A 21,675-nucleotide genomic window follows, 5' to 3' on the forward strand; every position below is an offset into this window, starting at 1 on the left:
AAAGCCACTGGGCATATATCTTCCTCTCAGCAGTTCATTTTCTTAAATATGCATGGGTTTTAACTTCACTTTTTGAAACCTCTGTGTTACTTTGTTTTTTTAATCTTTAAAAGTTGACTGGTTGGCTGAAGGCTGATTTATTTTAACCCCCTGCTGAACTCTATCTGGTTTTTTTTCCTTTTGATTTATGCTGTTTTGAATAATTTTTATTTCTCTGTAAGAAAACACGGCATGTCCTTGGATGGTGAAAACTGCTTTTACTTGATTTACATTTTATTGGACTACAGGGATTTTTTTATATTATATCAATTGGCAAAAAGTTTGGAGTTTATCTTTCTTAATCTTTCTTTTAATCCTGGATCGAAATATCCAGAAAATATTTTCCCTGCTCTTTTGTCTTTTGTCTTATTCTGTTTTGAAGAACAACAATGCAACAGATTACAGAAAAGGGAAGGAGGCTGATACTCAAAAAAAGACGGTTTGGCAACATGCAATTCTTAGCTGAAAGCTTTTTCCAAAGGTTTGAGGAACTTATTAATGCTGTGGAAAACATTCAGAGGCAAGTTACTGTAAATAAATTAAACTACAAAAGGAATGTGATTTCAAAACAGTAGATTCCTAGGAACTATAAACCCAGATTTAGAAATGTCAGAGGTGACTCCATACACCTTCCCCCCTGAAATTCAAGTCTGCATTCTTATCCAATAGCAGAAAACTCTCTGAGTGGGTAAGTAACAAATTGTTTTTTTTTTAGTGGATTGAAGGAGATTAGGGAATGGATTTATCACATTTAACTGGGGAAAATTTCATGTGGACTTTTTGGGGAAGACAGGTTTGTATTTATTGTATTTAATCAGACAACAATTGATAAGAATTGGTATTAAGAAACAAACATGGATATTTGATCCAGGTCCAATCAGTGTTAATTTTTGGGATGGTATGGGATAGTTAAGAAGTTGTGGAAAATTTCCTACAAGTTGATTATAATAATAACAGGGTTTTGGAATTTTAATCTTGTCTTTTTTATAATTGTTATCATGTTAACTATTTTGTTAATATAGTATATAGATGATAGGTTAACAACTTGGAAATAGAATTAGTAGTTTAAAATTCTTTGGGCCTGTTTCACAATTAGTATATTGTTGTAATATATTAATCAGCATTCAAATGGGGATAACCATATGTCTATGTGTGCTAGTCTTTTTTAATGCACTTTTTTCTTTTTAATCTCATTTGTTTTGCTTTTTTTATTTGTTTGTTCTCCCCCACACACACCAAAAATTGTTATAACATTCTTTTCCATAATGAATCATCAATTTATCACCCATACATATACTTTTCCCCTTAAAATGCAGCATTATACAGGATGTCATTAGATTCTTTACTACTTTCAATTTCAGTTTCCCACAGAAGGATTGTATAGTTGAGTGCAGGACAGGACCCAATTAGCAGAATAACAGAGTTGGAAGGGACCTTGGAGGTCTTCTAGTCCAGCCCTCTGCTCAAGCAGGAAAAAAATGGAACTTCTCCTTGAGCTCCTGAAGGCTATAAAGGCTATAAATCTAACACGTAAATAAACTGCTAGACAGCAGCGTCTTTTTCTTCTTACATTTTTATTTCATTTTTTTGTTTCCTACTGCAATATATCCTTTTCATTTTTTTATTATGTATCATAAACTATCCTTATTATTAGAAGGATATAAAGTGAGATGCATACATTACTCATTCAGGTGAAACACCATCTTTCATACATGTAACTTTTCTAGCACTCTGTTAGCATCAAGGGAAAGATATAAGTTGTATATAACATTTTCAAAAGTTACCATTATTGAAAATAAATCCTCATATCTACTTGGAACATTTTCTTCAATGAATGTGGCTGCAGTAGAGGAAAAGGTTGTGGCTTCTTCCATTCTTGAAGCATCCAGGAAACACTCAAGCAATTCTCTGGGATGAAAAAATGGTTATATTAAATATCCTTTGGAAAAGTATTGGTAAACAATATATGATTTATTATTATTTTTTGACAAAAGCCTTTGAAAACTTGAAAGTTCTTTATTTTATAATCTTGAGTGAAAATGAAGATACTATTTTTAAATTATTGTAACTAACACTTTGGTTTCTGTACCAATAAAATAAAAAAAATTATTGCCAAATAATCATATGTCTTATTTGAAAGCTATTTAAAGGCTATTATTTTTCAAAAAGCACATATGAAACTCATGCATGATCTTCTTCCTTATCTACTGGATGCAAAATCTTTAGCTTTTATTCCAGACTTTTTTAAATAGAACATTCAAGTAAAATAATCTTAACTAATAAGCCTAAAGAATTTAGTTGCTATGTTTGCTGTGTATATTTTACATCATGTATATGTTACATGATCACTCATTTTGAAGATAAGAAAATAGAAAAAAATATTACTCAATTAATCAGAGGCACAATAGTAAAAAAGAAAAAAAATAAGAAAAATGCAATCCTGTCAAACATGCTTTTTAAAATCATTTGTGCTATACATCAGATAATGTTTTTAAAAAATGATAATCTGTCCAGTGTAGCAGAATAGAATTAAATGTGTTTTTCTTTCATTTTCTCTTACTGAGAAATCTGTCCAATAATCTGCATTTTTGTTAGGACAAAAAGGATGACCTCTCTGTCCACATATTACATTTGCCCAAACTTTAGGACACTGTAGCCATTATGCAAATTTTGTATCTGTAGACGTAGAACTGAAGCATATACAAGTGGTCCTCACAATTGCCCTGCTTAATGGACATTCAAGGTTACAAAAAGTAACTTTACAACTGGTCCTCACAGTTCCTTGATGATCATGTAACTGACATCCAGAGGCTCCACAACTGGCAGGCATTTATGATAATCACGATTGCCATTTGCATGCTTCACAGCTGGCTTTTGACGAGCAGAGTCAATGAAGAAGTAAAATTACAAGTGGTGATCACATGAGTGCACACTTAATATCCCTGGATGACTTGTTTAATGACCCCAGCAGAAGTGAGATTGTAAGTCCATCATGATTATATGAAGTCTCGCCTAACAACTGCATTTGCTTAGCTATGGAGTTGCCAGTCCCAACTGCGGACTACCAGTATGAAGTGGAGTAATATGTATTTGAGATGCTAAGATACTCAAAACAGATGCACAGCATATAGAGAGAGATATGTTTGTATTCCCCTGAACTGAAAATCATGTCCCATTAGAAAAATTATCACAACAAAAGGTATAGATCCTTAAGTCTCCTATTCAGTTAATTTTAAACCAGTCATTCCGTGAGTCTATGACTTGCATAAATAGGTTTTATGAGGTTTTCCAAAAACCATTAGATCAGCTTCCATAATCATTTAAAAGTTATTTTAGAATATCATGAAAACATCAATACTTTTTGTCAAATGCCAAGAAAATCAGGAGATTCAGGCAGTTCAAATGAGTATAAAGATTTATTGCAAGCTTAAGCACGCTACAAGAATCTGAGCAACTGGCCATTAAGGGAAATGAGCGGGAGATAAGAAGATGGGCTGGAATTAGATCTCTTGCTGGTGCGCAGGGACTCATGACTTGTGATGTGTTTGACCCTCCCTCAGGCTCCTACACTTTCTTAGGTTGTATTCAAAGCACTAAATTAGTGATTGGTATTCAAAAAAAAAAATTCAGGAATGCTAGCAGGCAATTTTAACCCATCCTATTGTCCAATCAAACAACTTGATTTCTGATTCAAAATCTTGACATTATATAGCATTTCATACATTATATTAATAATCAATGTTAAGTTGTAACTTAACAACTCTTTGGTGAATGTTAACAATAGGACATTAAATTTACATTTGAGCCAGCATCTCATTGACTAGAAATTCTTGGACAGCTTCTTTTCTTCCTATGGAGATATTTATAACATAGGAAAAGCTATCATTACTGCAACCAAAGAAATTATCATATTGATTTTGCTGACATGGAATGATTCTTTCCCTAAACAGGAATTCACCTTACATCATAAGTTCTGCTGTCCAATCTTTGTCTTCCTCATCTGGATGTTTCAATGCAGGCACAATCTGAGAGAGACTTGGTATAAGAAAGTAGCGGAACCCGGGCTTTAAAAAGGGTCTTATATTTTTCCAATAAATAACTGAAGCATTATATATCAAAAAATAGTATCTGGAATAAAACATATTATTATTCATTAAGATTAGCTGGCCCCAAATAAAAATAGGCAAGAAATGGTTATAGGACAGACATGTCAAACACAAGGCCCGGGGGCCGGATGCGGCCCGCGAAGTGGTTTCATGTGGCCCGCGAAGCCATCCTGGAAACAGTGAGGGAACGGCCCCCACTGCCTTGGCCCTGGCCCAGAGACCCTCCTCCTGCCAGAGACCCTCAGATCTGTCCCACTCCTGCCCAGGCCCCCATAGGCACCCTTGATGCGAACGATGTATAGCTGGCCATGCCCAACCAGTAGGCCATACGCACTCTAGCCACACCCACCCAGTAGGCCACGCCCACCCTGGCCATACCCACCGGGCCCCTTGAGGGCAACCGCAATGCTGATGCAGCCCTCAATGAAATTGAGTTTGACACCCCTGGTATAGGACATTCTCCTATGAAGACTTTCCACCATCAGATTACTATATTGGTTTTTTTATTCATGGATAACCTGAAGCCAAATGTAAGGGATCGGTCAAGGATTATTCCAAGATATTTTGAATGGCAGTTGTGTTTTATCCTCTTTCCACAAAAAAGATATGTTTAACTCTCTCTTTGCTGAACGATAGCTTAGTTTTATACTTCAGTAGGGCATAGCCTCCATTTCTCATAATATTGGCTTAATGAACTCAGATCTTTAGTAAGAATATATTCTGCTTCCTCAGAATCCTTGGTTTGGATAGCTAGTGCCATATCATTGGCATAGCAAAACTTTTCAGTTGGATTCTGGTAAATCACTAGTATATAGATTAAATAGAAGTTGGGCTAGAACCGATTCCTTGTGGCAAGCCATTCTTAATGGAAAAGGATTTACTAGTGGTACCTCTTACAGTGACCTTGAAGTATCGGTTTTAAGCATGTTCCCCAGAAGGCATGTTACTTTTAGGTTTTTAGTTTTCTTCAGCTTGAGCAGCAAAGTGTCAAGCTACCCCATGTCATAAGCTGCAGTCAAATTAATAAAAGCCACGGAGGTTTTAGTCCTTTTTGGAAACCAACTTCGATAAATGAAGTGAGAGCCAGACCTTGCTCACAGGCACCTTCTTTTGGTGCGGAATCCTTTACATTTTGAAAACACCTTGAAGTAATTGCACAAAAATTGAAAACCATTTCAAAGCACCTGGGATGATCTCATTGCAGCCACACTAGAAGCAGTTAGATGGCTAGCTTCCTCAGATATTGAATTATAACATCTAACCCCTTGCAGTTCTGTGGCTCCATATTATCACCATTTTATTATGGTTTTATCTTAATTTAACATCTTATCTCCTGTACTGTATTCTCCACATATCACTTCATTTGTATATCAGTGATTGCATGACCTCTGTAGATGCCATACTCTAAATAAATAAATAAAACCTGAAGCCTAGCTAAGTAATATAAGCCAGGAACATATGATAGGAATGTGGTTAAAAATCAGGCATTCAGTCTTGCCTAGGTCTTTTAAAGTATTGTGGTTATTGCTCCATGCCTTAATCATACAAAATAGATAGCCACATTAAGGCAAAGCACATTAAGTGGCTCGCAGCCATTAAACCCCCCTCTCCTTCTTACTGATGATGCTACCTAGGGAGTTATTAAAACGTCTGCAACAAAACAACCATGCTCAGAGATCACCAAGAAGCCAACAAAAGGACAATACTTTTTACGCTATGAAGTAATTCTTATTTATTTAGTTAGTCACAACAATTGTTTCCAGCTCATTATTGAATGAAATCAGGGAGATGATCTTCAAAAGGAAAGGAATGACAAAAATCTTACCTTGGATCACTTAATGCAAAATCAATTGTTTTCAGCAAGTTTATATTGAATTTTTCAAATTGTTCCTAAAAGGAAATGCAAATATTTCACTTTGAAATAAAATAAAACTCTACAATATATCACTCTTCTAGTACCAACAATCCCCAAACTAGTATTAATTCAGAACTCACAACTTCTACATACTTCAAATATATGTATTTTTTTTCTATTTATAATATGTATACATGTATATTATATTGTACGACTTGGTAGGTAATAAAGTAAACTCTTTATTTAATTATTTGCTGCATCATGTGACGTGTCATGACGTATCACGGCTTTTTTTGCATTGCTGGAGCTGGGGTGGGTGCGGTCTCCGTATGATGCAACCAACCCGCGAGCCAGCAGTTTGACACCTCTGTTCTATATTAATAATATCAAAATCAGTCATACTCACCAAATTATCAGTAGATACAGGAGTATATAACTGGCTCTGGCACAAATATGCTCTACCCAAGAATTGGTTAACAGGAGCTTTTCCTTTAAAATACATTTGTAGACAGTCATGGCTTATTTCAGGAAGACCCATCTAAAATTAAAATATTTCATTTTTTAAAGAAGATCTACACAATATTAATAAATGGCATGCTACCCCCAAGAAAATCAATGGGCTGTTACCTGATACGCTTGTTCTGCACATAAGACATATAAGTCAAAAGAGAAACTCTCCAAGGAATCAAGGGCAGATTTTCCGTCATATGCTGATTTGATCAATTTGTAAGTACTTTTCAAAGCATCAACATCTTTAAAAAAATAAATTAGGTGAAAAGTATTTTTTTTGCATTGTTATATCGATAATGAAAATAATTTTGGGTAAGAGTAATTAGAAGCTTGAGGAATAAGCCCGAGAGATAGTTGTGCTTCCCCTTGATGTCGTGCTTTGGGCCACAGAAGCAACATTATGTTTTTTACCTAACAAGAACACTGATGATTTTTTTCTTCATTTTAACCTTCATTTCAAAGCTTTCTTCTAGTAACCTTCTAGGCGAGCCAGAGGATACTCAAATGCCACACAAAACACAGTAACAACAAGAACATTTGCTTTTTAGCTGTTGCCCAGCAACTTTGAAGGGATGCTTGCTTGAAGCATCATCAATGCACTCTTTGAAGCTTTGCATAGCCTAAATCGGTTTACTCAGTTCAACTGATTTTCAGGGTTTGTACCATGCACTGAAGCGTAAACTAAAACTATCAGCGGGGCCTACAAACTACACTGAACTAAAATGGGGTTGGCAAGTTACTGGTTCAATTGTGTCGTGGAAACATAGACATATAGCATGATTCTTCATTAGAAGCCTTGCCTAATCAAAAAACCTGCTATAGACATTGATCTATCTCAGACGTGTCAAACACAAGGCCCGGGGGCCAGATCTGGCCCGCGAAGTGGTTTCATGCGGCCCGCGAAGCCATCCTGTAAACAGTGAGGGAACGGCCCCCACTGCCTTGGCCCTGGCCCAGAGACCCTCCTTCTGCCAGAGACCCTCAGATCTGTCCCACTCCTGCCCAGGCTCCCATAGGCACCCTTGATGAGAACGATGTAGAGCTGGCCACGCCCACCCAGTAGGCCATACGCACTCTAGCCACGCCCACCCAGTAGGCCACGCCCACCCTGGCCATACCCACCCGGCCCCCTGAGGGCAACCGCAATGCTGATGCGGCCCTCAGTGAAATTGAGTTTGACACCCCTGATCTATCTCAAGGAGAATTTGTATGACTAATACATAGACTGAAAATAATCACTGAAAACAAATCTAACCTTTTCTGTCAGGTAGCAATGGGACTAAAGGGGTTGACAGTTGGAAACAATGTTTTTGCATGCAAAAAAACTAAAAATAGTTTGCATATTCATCATGTAAATAGATACTCAGTTGTCCATGACAAATGATCATCATCTTAACTGTCAAATATTATCCTCATCTTCCACCTCCTCATATACCATGTATTTATATGGTGCAAAGCACTATTAACTTGGACAAAAGAGTTTATGCAAAGAAAGTCTAGGAAAAGCCAACCTCATCCAAGAATAAATCTGGATCTTACTTTGTTAATTTTAATTTGTTCGATTTTAGGAAAACACCCATTTTTTTAAAAAAAAGTCTGGAAGAAAACTTTAACAGTCCACACAATAAATACTAAAGAGAATTTAAAACCATTTACTTTCTTCTTTTTCAGCATCTGACAGCTGCTGCCTAATCAATATCTCCATGCCTTTTCAGCTATTTATTCAGACTTTGTTCAGAATTTGCTGGAAGAAAAAAAAAAAACAATCCAGGATGAAAAGCAAAATAATATTTTAGGTTATTTTATCAGGAAACATTCAGGCATTTTGCGAGATTATTTGGGATTCAGTATCTGCACTAATTGAGATCTGGCTGCTCTTTTGAGTAACCATATATAGTTCCACTACAAAAGAATATTTATTTATTTATTTTAATTCCATTTATATCCCGCCCTTCTCCGAAGACTCAGGGCGGCTTACAAGCTTAGCAGTAGCCTTCATTCTATGTATATGCCTGCTTATTAGGGCTTTCACACACACCCCAAGCGGCATTATTACAAAGTCAGCTTAATTGCCCCCAACAATCTGGGTCCTCATTTTACCTACCTCAGAAGGATGGAAGGCTGAGTCAACCTTGAGCCTGGTGGGACTCGAACCTGCACTAATTGCAGGCAGCTGGTGTTACTTAAGGAGGCATTAGCCCACTGCTCCACCAAGGCTCATTAATATATAAATATATATATAAAATAATATATAAAATAATATATATATATATATATAAAATATATATGTGTGTAGCTCAGAGTTGAACTGTGGAGTTCTTGGGGCTCTCTTAGCTTAGTTGTTTTCTTGCAGAGTTTCATTCCCCAACTAAGTAACCTCCTCAGTGCAAGTGACTGTGGGGTGTGCTCCCTGCCTATATAGAGTCAGTGTTACACACTCATTTGCACTGAGGAGGTTACTTAGTTGGGGAATAAAATGTCTGCAAGAAAACAGCTAAGCTCAGAGAGCACTAAGAACACTGCAAGTTCAACTCTGGGTTATCTCCTTGGTGGTTCTTTGATCAGGATTTTGTTCCTTGATTAGGATATTATCTTCTGCTTAATTGTTTGCCTGATGTTAAATCTTTGCTTCTTTGTTTCCTCCTCAGCTTTTTTATTATCTGTTTTGAATGCTGTGTAAAAATCTGGTTCATGTCTGCCTTATTGTTGGCTGCTAACGATATAAAGGATGAGAAATACGCCATCCAGTGGCAAATCTAGAACAAATTTTGCAAAGTACAGTATGAATCACATCATTCAGGTCGGTTACTTGGAGCTTATCTGAGGAGCAGCTAAATCTACGTATGTGTGCATGCGCATCTATCCCCATAGATGCGCATCTATCCCCATACATTCACACGGACACACAGGCGTACCTTTTCGCTCTCGCACACAGACGTTACCAGCTGGGATTGCTCCCAAACGATGCCTCATCGGCTCTTCTGCAGCTCCCTTCGGTGTCTTCTTCAGCCCTACCCGCCCCCAGAGGCCAGTCCACTCGCTCCTGCGCCGGTACAAACCGGGCCTCCCTCCACTTCACTTCCGAGGCGCTCCGGGTCGGGATCGCCACTAACGCCCGGGAGCAACTTCAAGCGCCACGCGCCGCCGCGTCCTTCCGTCTCTTAGCAACGCTGCGCTTGCTACGCGATTCACTCGGTCTGCTCACGTCCCTACGGGATCCTTGAGAAGTCAGAATTACTTGCCAAGCGAACAGTGTCTCTCTCCCCCCCCCCCCCCCAGCACTGCCCCGAGACACGTCAGCAATTGCAGAGATTTAGAGCAGGGGTCTCCAAACCTGGCTAATTTAAGACTTGTGGACTTCAACTCCCAAAATTCCTCAGCTAGGCAATCTGGCTGAGGAATTCTGGGAGTTGAAGTCCACAAGTCTTAAATTGGCCAAGTTTGAAGACCCCTGATTTAGAGATTCTGCTTGTCGCTTTTTAAGCAGTGGGTTAAAATACCCGGGAAAGCTAAAAGTAAATAGAATTGATACAAAAAATCGGAAGCGATTTTGTGTGTGTGTAAACTTGTTCTTAAGAATTTTAGTAGCACTCCGATCTATTTGTGGCACGCTGGGGACCCTGGGAAAATGATTTAAGAAAACTGTAAGCCAGTATTTCTTATCCTCAACAACTATAAGATATGGGAACTTCAAATCCCAGAATTCCCTAGCCAGCCTGCTTTTGAGGTTCAGAAACATGACTCTAATCCATGGGTGGGGAACGATGGCCCTTTTGTGACTTGGGGACTTCAACTCCCAGAATTTCTGAGCCAGCCACACTGGCTCAGCAATTCTGGGAGTTGTAATCTCCAAGTCATAAAGGGGCCATCGCTCCTCATCTCTGCTCTGGTCTAAGGAATCTATCCAGTGTCAATCTCAAAGGTGCTTTTTCAGGAGGCAATTGGACTTTCTTATTTTTCCTTGAAGACGTTTCACTTCTCATCCAAGAAGCTTCTTCAGCTCTGACTAGCTGGTGGGAAATGGAAGGATTTATATTCCTCGCAGGCAGCCGTGTCATTTGCATTCTTTATTCTTTGAAACCATTTGGAGGTTTACCTTCTTGGAAAATTGGAGATTGGGAACAATTTGTTTTCTCAAAGATTAAGTCATGGCTTTATAACAGAAGCAGATTCTCTTTATGCAAGGATTGTTTACATAATAATTAATGCCATTAAAAATGAGAATGATAAATTGATAAGTTCATGGTTATCCACTACTGACTTACAGTATTTTTGTAATACTACTTAGTTATCACTGAAATGTTATGCCTGCCTTCATTATTATTTTGGCACAGCAGTAGTTACATGACTAGGAAAGAAGCCAAAATTCATTAGTTGGGAAATGAGCATTAGGATAGTGAAATCCTACATCAAAGATTATCCATTTGGATAACTTTAGTAATATGAGAGAGAGACTTTATTCTTAAATTTTGTGTCTGTGTCATTCAGTCATGGAGCCATTGCTTGATATATCTTTTTTTTATGCTGCAGCAGTATGCAGTTTTACTGCAAAAAATAAAAAGGTGCAGCACAGTTTACTAACAAGCATCCTGTACAGTAAATATAGTATCAGATTTCAAGAGTTGTTTATTAACACTATCATTAGTGTAAGAAGACAGCGTACACACCCCAAGAAAGAAATATTTTGGGAAATAGTAAAAAAGTAGAATATTATATTCTGTCAAAGGAATAATGGAGAACATCTTAGGCAGAACCCCCCCCCCCCCCAGCTTTGTATGGATGAGAGAATCATGCAGATGTTAAACTGCATTGACATGCATCCTTGCCTTCCATCCTTTCTTTATGATAAAATTATTGGAGATGAAAGCACTGCCACCAGCGACATGGCTTTGGGCTGAGATCCCTTATAATTGCCCCAAACATCAGGTTTTTATCTATCAATAAAATCAACTGGTTATGAATGGTTGTCTTTTGAGATGGAAAGCTTTAATATAGGTGATCTCTTTTCAGTATACTTACCCAAGCATGTTTTAGAGAAGGAAAATATTTCACAGATGAGCAGTACCAAATGAAAACTCTGTCAGAGATAAATGAGATATTGTCAAACTCTACTGCCAGTGTTTAATTCCATCATTCAAAGAGAATGCAAACAACAATGCATGTATGCAGTGTTGCAGAAATGACCTCCCCTCTTCTGAAGTTCAGAAAGGTAACTCTTCATTAGAAACAAAAGTCCACAATAATAAGAAGAAATCCTCCATAAGAATAAAAGAAAGATTCCCCAGCCTTTCCTGAATTGCTCATTGCTGACTTCCCTCCATGCCATTCCTAGTTGCCCCCAGCCTCTTGCAAGCCCCAAACAGCTATAACCGAGAGAGTCTGGAAAGCAAGGGGGTTTAACTGGAGTGCAGGGACTTCTATAAGAAGGAAAGGGGCAGAGTATGAGGGGAACATGGAAAGAAAGAGACTCGCACCTGGGCAATTGCCACCTAATCCCTTTTGCTTTTTGCTAGAAAAAGGGTTACTTACTCTAGTTAGTAGAATATAGAGTCCTCCCAGACATGAACAATTTAAAAACTGTTGGAAGTGCAGGAGACTCTGTAAGAGAGTCTTGCTCTGAAGTGCAGAAACTCTGTAGGTGAGTCTCGGCAGAAAAAGTTTTGTTTGACTGGGGAACTCTACATCAGACTGTGCAGGTTGGAGTAGGTGGTTGGGAGTGTTGTGATTCAGTGTCAGCCTGTGCTCCCAGCAGCTGAGTCTGAGGAATCTGAGGAGGAGAAGGAGGGGTTTGGAGAGCCTTCTGTGTCAGAGGGAGGCTCTGATGCACTGCAGGACTCTCAGCCTGGCCCCTCAAGTCGTGTTCCTCATGAGGCTCAGCTGTGTGAGGAGGAGGTGTCAGACTCAGAGGAGTCACAGCTGAATCTGTTCAGAGATGCTAGCAGCAGAAGGCAATCCAGCAGAGCAGACCATAGAAAATCAATGAGACAACTTAAGTAACTTAAGTGCCTCCTTAAGTAACACCAGCTGCCTGCAATTAGTGCAGGTTCGCATCCCACCAGGCTCAAGGTTGACTCAGCCTTCCATCCTTCCGAGGTAGGTAAAATGAGGACCCAGATTGTTGGGGGCAATTAAGCTGATTTTGTAATAATGCCGCTTGGGGGGTGTATGAAAGCCCTAATAAGCAGGCATATACATAGAATGAAGGCTACTGCTAAGCTTGTAAGCCGCCCTGAGTCTTCGGAGAAGGGCGGGATATAAATGGAATTAAAAATAAAAAAAATAAATAAAATAAAACTCAGTGAAAGGAGGAGAAGGCATTGAGAAGCCACGCCTTGGGACAGATAATAAAAGGGGAAGGTGTGGGCGGTGCTGGTCTGTTCTTGCTAATCTGTTTGACTCTTGTTTGACTCTTGTTTTGAATCATGTATTTTTGGTTGAAGAAAATATTCTGCTGCTTTTTTGTTTGAAAAACTTTATTATTTGGAACTGTAAATAAATTTGGGTTGGGTTTTTTCCAGCCTATTGATTGTTAAAAGGAAAAAGGGGTTGTCCCTGACACACAAACAGGGCCGGTCATAGGCTGGAACAGAACAGGGAGGTGGCAGAAGCTGGGCATGTCCCATTTTCACATACCCCGTTGCCAACAGCCCAAACATCCGTACCACCCCTGAATGGCCTGAACTCTGGGTGGCCCTAAGCTTAGCTCGGTATCAGTGGCAACAGCAGGTGGTGTGAAAATGAAAAGATCCCAGCCACTGCCGCCATTCTGTGCTCTGCCTGCCTGCTTGCTTGCCCAGCTCTCCCTCTGGCTGCCCGCAGCAAGTTGTTCCCAGTTGGCCATGCTGACCTGTCCTGCGATGACTTGGTGGCCATGAGTTGACAGAGGCAACTCGGCAGTGGCGAGCCGGCCATGGCAAAATGTCCTAGACCCCCTGGAAGCAACAGCCATTGGCAAGAGAATTGTTTTCTAGCCTGGTGCTTTAACCATTAGACCAAGCTACCTCTCCACTTATGTCAACCCTTCAGTTAACATTTAGTATATGTTAAATCAGGTGCAAGCAAATTAATTTCAGGGTTTCATACTTTCTAGGTTGACCAGTCAACTGGTCCACCAATCCATTAAAAGAAAAAGTAGCTGGAGAAGTTGGGATTTCAGTCTTCTTCACAGCCAAAAGAAAATCGAGGAGCAGGAGTACAGATCAAATGAAATAGGAACTGGGAATCAGTTGAATCAGAAGTTGGCGAAAGAAAAGACATCATTTCAGCTTGCTTCCCCCATTTGCACCAAGGCACCGCACATTGCCTATTGGCAGGACGTAGGCAATGTAATTGAGAAAACGCTTTTAGAATGGAGCCCTTAAAGATGTACTCAGCAGCATGTGAATGGTCAAATAACAGAAGGTAGCAAGCAAGCATGTCTGCTGGAAATGATTAGTAAAAGTTTCAGAGGTTGATCTGGAAGCTCTTCATCCGTCATAAGAAATACTTTTATAGGCACAATTCTTGAAATCTAGAGAACTTCTTCTCTGACTCTGTAGATGGCAGCAGAAGATGCAGAAAACAATGCCCATATTACCAACTTTTTAGGAATAAAGAGTTATATATAAATAATGAAATAGAACTCTTAAGATATCCTGTAGCTCAGCCTTTATCATTTTCAGTTTGAGGACGCTAGCTGTGCCCGTCATAAGACGGAAGTTGGTAAGAATTAGAATAAGCATCTTGCTACAATCCTTTAGCCATTCTCTTCTCTTTGAATTTATGACAACAAACAAAGAAAAGGCTCTTGCTGTGCTGTCATTTATTGTTTGTCTGGTTTTTGGTAGCCTATGCATGGTAGTTATTATATTTTGAGTCTTGGACTATCTTTGATTTTGCTGTCTATGAACAGGCTATTTCTGCTCAAAGCAGAACATTTCTAATCAACGTGGAAACAGTGTTCACTTAGAGATGAATTGTTCAATTTGCCATGAGGCAGCTTCTTCTCTATTTCATTTCTGCTGTAGTTCAATTAGTTCAACTGTTTACATGGCTGTAATTTACTGCAGGGAAAAATATATTGATCTTTTTGTGAATAATTATACGTTTGGAAAGAAATATCAAGTGTAATTTATGTTGATTCTGACTGCTGTAGCATTGTATACTTAGATGTTTGTACGGTATACAAATTCCTCCAGATAAGTGTTTGTGGTACAAAAATGTTGAATCAATAATATCACTTCAAACGAATTACCCTGCTTTTAGGTAGCCTGCTACGCAGTGGCCCAAAAGACAGAGAACATTCATGGTCTGCTTATTTAAAAGAGATGATCCTAATCTACTCCAAAGGCTAAATAGTAATATTCTCTTTTGATTTCAATTGTCATTTCTGAAGTATTCTCTACCCACAAGTAGGGGGAGAAAGCCAGTGAGGACAGTGGCCAGCTGGAATGGGACAACTTGCTGCAGCCAACTCACTGTGGCCAACTCATCACGGCCAACTTGCCACAGCCAACTCACCATGACCAATTTGCCATAAGTAGGCTGCCCATAGACACTACAGAACCAGACCCGGCCCCAGCAACACAGGTCCTGGTGCTGCAGGAACTACCAGAATGTCCAGTACATGCCAAGGACATTGCAGACAAGACAGCCTCTGACAACATCCTAAGTAGGGTACACTCGTGGGTTTGCACAAGCTGGCAGGACAAGTCCCCTGGACCCAAATTCCAGGCATACTTCATCAGGCAGCATGAACTCTCCACACACCGGGGTTGCCTCCTATGGGGCAGCAGGGTCATCATTCCCACAGCATTCTGGGACAGGGTGTTGGAGTCTCTGCACGAGGGACATCCGGGGGTGGTTAGAATGAAGGCACTGGCCAGGAGTTACCTCTGGTGGCCAGGGCTGGACAAGGACATTGAGGAATGAGTCAAGGGCTGTTACACATGCCAGAGATCCAGGCCAGAGATGCCCCACGCCCCCATGCACAGGTGGGAGGCAACACACACACCCTGGTCCCGCGTTTACATTGACTACGCGGGGCCCTTCCAGGGCCAGCTGTTCCTGGTAGTAGTAGACAGCCACTCTAAGTGGCTGGAGGTAGTCCCTGTTCCCAACATGACCTCAGCAAGGACAATCCAGGTGCTCAGGGCTCTCTTTGACACACACGGCCTCCTCGACGTAATAGTGTCTGATAACAGGCCTCAGTTTACTGCTAATGATTTCCAGGCGTTCTTGAAGGCGAACTGGATTAGACATGCCACTTCTGCGCCCTTCCACCCGTCGACTAACGGTCAAGCTGAATGGATGGTAAGGACGACAAAGGATGCACTCCGGCACATCATCAGCGGGGACTGGCACCAACGGCTGGCACAATTCCTGCTCGCCCAGCACACCACACCGTGCGTGGCCACAGGGAAGAGCCCAGCAGAACTACATTGGGGACGGCGCCTCATCACCAAGCTTGACTGGCTGCACCCTGACCGAGTGGCGGCAGAGACCGAGAAGCCCTCGGCACCTAGGGTGCTCCACGTGGGGGACCCAGTCTGGGTAAGGAACTATGGGGCAGGACACCCATGGATTCCGGGGACTGTGGTAGAGAAAACCGGGCCTCTCTCCTACATCGTGGGGGTGGAGGGGGATCGACACATCAGGCTACACATCGACTAGCTCAGGGAAAGGGCCCCTGAGTGCACCACCCATGTCCAACCAGGAAACCACACCCCAGCAGAACCCCAACCAGCTAAGAACTGCACGGACCCTGAACCAGTGTGGGAGGGCCTCCAACAGCCGGCCCTGCAGCAGCAACAGGGCATCATCAGTGGCGGTGACCCAGCAGCCGGGCCCAACCCAGCCCAGGAGTACCGTGAGCCAGTTGACCAGGGCCAGGGAGAAGCCCCACTCAGACGTTCCACCAGGCCCCACAGGACACCAGCTTACCTAGCGGACTACGTTTGCCAGTGACACATCAACCTCGCTGTATATGTATACAGTTACATATTGTATATAGTTGTATTATGTTGCATAGTTGCGGAGGGAGGCTCTTCTCGAAGGGGGGAGGGGTGTTATGTATCCAGGTGCAGGTCGCCTACATAGCAGCGGCCACTAGGGGAAGTTGGCCTGGACGGTTGGCGGGAAAACCTAATGTCCGGCGGGAAACCTAGGGCCAACCCCATTGGCTAGCCACCTACCTGGCCAGGTATATAAGGAGGCCAGGTAGCCTGTGCTTCCTCAGTACGGACCCCTACAATAAAGAGCTGAACCTGTACTCCGGCTGGCGTCTCTTCCTTGCATTGGACCCACTACATTACACTATGGAAATGCGCACTTGAAAAAAAAACACCAACACCAATAAATGATGTTGTTGTTGTTAGCTGCGAAGTCGTGTCCGACCCATCGCGACCCTATGGACAACATTCCTCCAGGCCTTCCTGTCTTCTACCATCTTATGGAGTCCATTTAAGCTCACGCCTACTGCTTCAGTGACTCCATCCAGCCACCTCATTCTCTGTCGTCCCCTTCTTCTATTGCCCTCGATCTTTCCCAGCATTAGGCTCTTCTCCAGTGAGTCCTTCCTTCTCATTAGGTGGCCAAAGTATTTGAGTTTTAGCTTCAGGATCTGGCCTTCTAAAGAGCAGTCAGGATTGATCTCCTCTAGGACTGACCGGTTTGATCGCCTTGCGGTCCAAGGGACTCGCAGGAGTCTTCTCCAGCACCATAGTTCAAAGGCCTCAATTCTTTGGCGCTCAGCCTTTCTTATGGTCCAACTTTCACTGCCATACATTGCAACTGGGAAGACCATAGCCTTGACTATACGCACTTTTGTTGACAGGGTGATGTCTCTGCTTTTTAGTGTGCTGTCTAGATTTGCCATGGCTTTCCTCCCCAGGAGCAAGCGTCTTTTAATTTCTTGGCTACAGTCCCCATCTGCAGTGATCTTGGAGCCCAGGAAAACAAAATCTGTCACTACCTCCATTTCTTCCCCATCTATTTGCCAGGAATTGAGAGGGCCAGATGCCATGATCTTGGTTTTCTTAATGTTAAGTTTCAACCCAAGTTTTGCACTCTCCTTCTTCACCCGCAACAAGAGGCTCTTTAGTTCTTCTTCACTTTCTGCCATTAGAGTGGTATCATCTGCGTATCTTAGGTTGTTGATATTTCTTCCGGCAATCTTAATTCCAACTTTTGATTCATCTAGCCCTGCCTTTCTCATGATGTGCTCTGCATATAAGTTAAATAGGCAGGGCGACAGTATACAGCCTTGCCGGACTCCTTTCCCAATTTTGAACCAATCAGTGGTTCCGTGTCCAGTTCTCACTGTTGCTTCTTGACCCGCATATAGGTTTCTCAAGAGACAAATAAGATGGTCTGGTACTCCCATCTCTTTAAGAACTTGCCACAGTTTGTTATGATCCACACAATCAAAGGCTTTAGCATAGTCAATGAAGCAGAAGTAGATGTTTTTCTGGAACTCCCTAGCTTTCTCCATGATCCAGCGTATGTTGGCAATTTGATCTCTAGTTCCTCTGCCTCTTCGAAATCCTGCCTGTACTTCTGGTAGTTCTCGATCCACATACTGCTGAAGTCTAGCTTGTAGGATTTTAAGCATGACTTTACTAGCATGAGAAATGAGTGCAATGGTGCGATAGTTTGAACATTCTTTGGCACTGCCTTTCTTTGGAATTGGAATGTAAACTGATCTTTTCCAATCCTGTGGCCACTGTTGAGTTTTCCAAATTTGCTGGCAAATTGAGTGTAGCACTTTTACTGCACTGTCTTTTAAGATTTTGAATAGCTCAGCTGGAATACTGTCACCTCCACTAGCTTTGTTGTTGCTCAGCTTTTCTAAGGCCCACTTCACCTCACATTCTAGGATGTCTGGCTCGAGGTCAGTGACCACCTCATTGTGATTATCTGGGACGTTAAGCTCATTCTTGTATAGTTCTTCTGTGTAATTTTGCCACCTCTTCTTAATCTCTTCTGCCTCTGTTAGGTCCCTGCCATTTTGGTCCTTTATCATGCCCATTTTTGCATGAAACGTTCCCTTCATCTCTCCAATTTTCTTGAAAAGATCTCTGGTCCTCCCTATTCTATTGTTTTGTTCTATTTCTTTGCACTGTTCATTTAAGAAGGCATTCTTATCTCTTCTAGCTATTCTCTGGAATTCTGCATTCAATTGGGCATATCTATGTTTTTCTCCCTTGCCTTTCGCTTCCCTCCTTTCCTCAGCTATTTGCAAAGCTTCCTCAGACAGCCATTTTGCTTTCTTGCATTTCTTTTTCTTTGGGATGGTTTTGGTTGCTACCTGTTGTACAATGTCGCGAACCTCTGTCCATAGTTCTTCAGGCACTCTGTCTATCAGATCTAATTCCTTAAATCTATTTGTCACCTCTACTGTATATTCAACAGGGATATGATTTAATTCATACCTGAGTGGCCTAGTGCTTTTCCCTACTTTCTTCAGTTTAAGCCTAAACTTTGCAAGGAGAAGCTCATGGTCTGAGCCACAGTCAGCTCCTGGTCTTGTTTTTACCGACTGTATAGAGCTTCTCCATCTTTGGCTGCAGAGCATATAGTCAATCTGATTTCTGTGTTGACCGTCTGGTGATGTCCATGTGTAGAGCCGTCTCTTGGGTTGTTGGAAAAGAGTGTTTGCTATGACCATCGTATTCTCTTGACAAAATTCTATCAGCCTGTGCCCTGCTTCATTTTGTACTCCAAGGCCAAACTTGCCTGTTATTCCAGTTATCTTTTGGCTTCCTACTTTAGCATTCCAATCCCCCATGATGATAAGGACATCATTTTTTGGTGTTACTTCTATAAGGTGCTGTAGGGCTTCATAGAACCGGTCAATTTCATCCTCTTCAGCACTGGTGGTTGGGGCATAGACTTGGACTACTGTGATATTGAATGGTTTGCCTTGGATTCGAACTGAGATCATTCTGTCATTTTGAGGATTGTATCCCAGTATTGATTTTCCTACTCTTTTATTGACTATGAAGGCTACTCCATTTCTTCTGAGGGATTCTTGCCCGCAGTAGTATACCTGATGGTCATCTGAATTAAATTCACCCATTCCTGTCCATTTTAGTTCGCTGATACCTAAGATGTCGATGTTCAGTCTTGTCATCTCTTGTTTGACCACGTCCAGCTTTCCTTGATTCATGGATCTTACATTCCAGGTTCCTATGGAGAAAAAATCTTTACAGCATCGGACTTTCCTTTCACCACCAGACATATCCACAGCTGAGCGTCCTTTCGGCTTTGGCCCAGTCGCTTCATTCTTTCTGGCGCTACTAGTACTAGCCCTCTGCTCTTCCCCAGTAGCATATTGGACGCCTTCCGACCTGAGGGGCTCATCTTCCAGCGTCATATCGTTTTGCCTTTTGGTACTGTCCATAGGGTTTTCATGGCAAAGATACTGGAGTGGGTTGCCATTTCCTTCTCCAGTGGATCACGTTTTGTCAGAACTCTCAGCTATGACCTGTCCGTCTTGGGTGGCCCTGCACGGCATAGCTCATAGCTTCATTGAATTACGCAAGCCCCTTCGCCACGACAAGGCAGTAATCCATGAAGGGGCAATAAATGATAGAAGAGCTTAAAAATAAGAGCCGAAAAGAGTTTGTTGTGAACATAGTTTTGGAACGTGTCCCATGTGGAGAAGTCACAACATAAAAGCTAAAGATCTTTCTACTTCTACCCATTTTTATCCCTCACACCCGCAACCAGGTAGATAGGCTATGACAACATTTTCAACTTTTAAGATGTGTGGATTTCAATTCCCAGAATCCCCCAGACATCTTAAAATTGCTAGGTTTGGAAAACATTGGACTACAGGGAGAAAGCAAAGTGTCTTCTGTTTCGCTAACAAAACAAAAAAAAAAACCAAAACAGTTTAAGCCTAAGAAGACAGAATTACAGTAACATGACGGCCTTCTTTTTCCATATATTCTTCTTTTACTCTTAGACCATTCCAATTCCAATTGGACATTTATATCTTTCTTTCCGTTAAAAGGTAAAGTAAAGGTAAAGTTTCCCCCCGCACATGCGTGCTAGTCGTTCCCGACTCTAGGGGCCGGTGCTCATCTCCGTTTCAAAGCCGAAGAGCCAGCGCTTGTCCGAGGACGTCTCCTTGGTCATGTGGCCGGCATGACTAGACGCCAAATTTTTTATTTGAGGCATTTTAACTTTCCATTAAAATGCCTCAAATAACAAATAATACCCCTTCATAAACAAAAATCAAGTCAATATGGTTGATTTTTTAAAAAAACAGTAACCAGTACTACTTTTAAGCACGAAATTCCACCCAGAATGTTATCCCATTGTCTGTTTTTGCATTTGTGTTGAAAAAAAAAAGTTTGGTCTCTTGGCCAGCTACGTCCCTGACCCTGGCAGCAAGAATTATCTTTCCCGGACACCCAATAGGGTTGATTTTTTAAAAAAAACAGCAACTGGCACCATTTTAAAGGATGAAATTCTTCCCTGAATCTCATTCTGGCATCAGTTTTTGTGTTCAGGTGGGGAAAAATAATCATCACCCAGCCACAAGTGTCCATACATCTGGCATTGAGAATTTTTTTCATGGGAACCTGAAAGGGTCGATTTTTAAAATCAGCAACTAGCACCATTTTTAAGAATGAAATTCTGGCCCAAGTCTACTCCTAGCGTCTGTTTTTGCACTTGTTTGAATTTTTTTTCTGCTGTCCTGGCCACCAGTGCCACAACCCCAGCATCAGGACTTCTATTCCCTGCATACCCTATTTGTTTGATTTTTAAAAAATGCAACCAGCACATTTTTATGCACAAAATTCTACCCTGGCATCAAGAATTTTCTTCCCCAGGCACCAGATAAGGTTGATTTTAAAAACAGAAACCAGCACCATTTTAAAGCATGAAATTACACCCCAAATATCATATCAGTGGCTGTTTTGCATTCCCATTGAAAAAAAAAGGCAGCTCAGCCACCTGCACCATTGCTCCCCCATCTGGAATGTTCTTTCTTGGGCAACAGGTAACAGTGATTTTTTAAAAACAGCAACTAACACTATTTTAGCATGAAATGCTACCCAAAATCTCATCCTATCATCTGTTTTCATGTTGGAGTTGAGAACAATTTTGGCCTCCCAGCCAACCACGCTATTCACCTCAACATCATGAATTTTCTTCCACAGACACCTCATAAGA

The 21,675-nt window shown here is 41.3% G+C and overlaps 1 protein-coding gene across 1 annotated transcript in view; it reads right to left on the minus strand.

Annotated features, from left to right (window-relative positions):
- Nucleotides 1–8,819, minus strand: part of CFAP46 (cilia and flagella associated protein 46) — a 98,547-nt gene extending 89,728 nt beyond the window's left edge. The window contains exons 1-6 of the mRNA XM_081328586.1: nt 8,167–8,819; nt 6,628–6,752; nt 6,407–6,538; nt 5,971–6,035; nt 4,003–4,167; nt 1,824–1,947 (exon numbers count right to left, since the gene is read on the minus strand). Of these exons, the coding sequence (XP_081184712.1) occupies nt 1,824–1,947; nt 4,003–4,167; nt 5,971–6,035; nt 6,407–6,538; nt 6,628–6,752; nt 8,167–8,215 (660 nt within the window). The 5' untranslated portion in view covers nt 8,216–8,819. The remainder of the gene's footprint in view (nt 1–1,823; nt 1,948–4,002; nt 4,168–5,970; nt 6,036–6,406; nt 6,539–6,627; nt 6,753–8,166) is intronic.
- Between the last annotated feature and the right edge of the window lie 12,856 nt (nt 8,820–21,675).

Source organism: Vipera berus (assembly GCF_964194415.1).
Source record: "Vipera berus genome assembly, chromosome: 5".
In the NCBI taxonomy this organism is placed as follows: Eukaryota; Metazoa; Chordata; class Lepidosauria; order Squamata; family Viperidae; genus Vipera; species Vipera berus.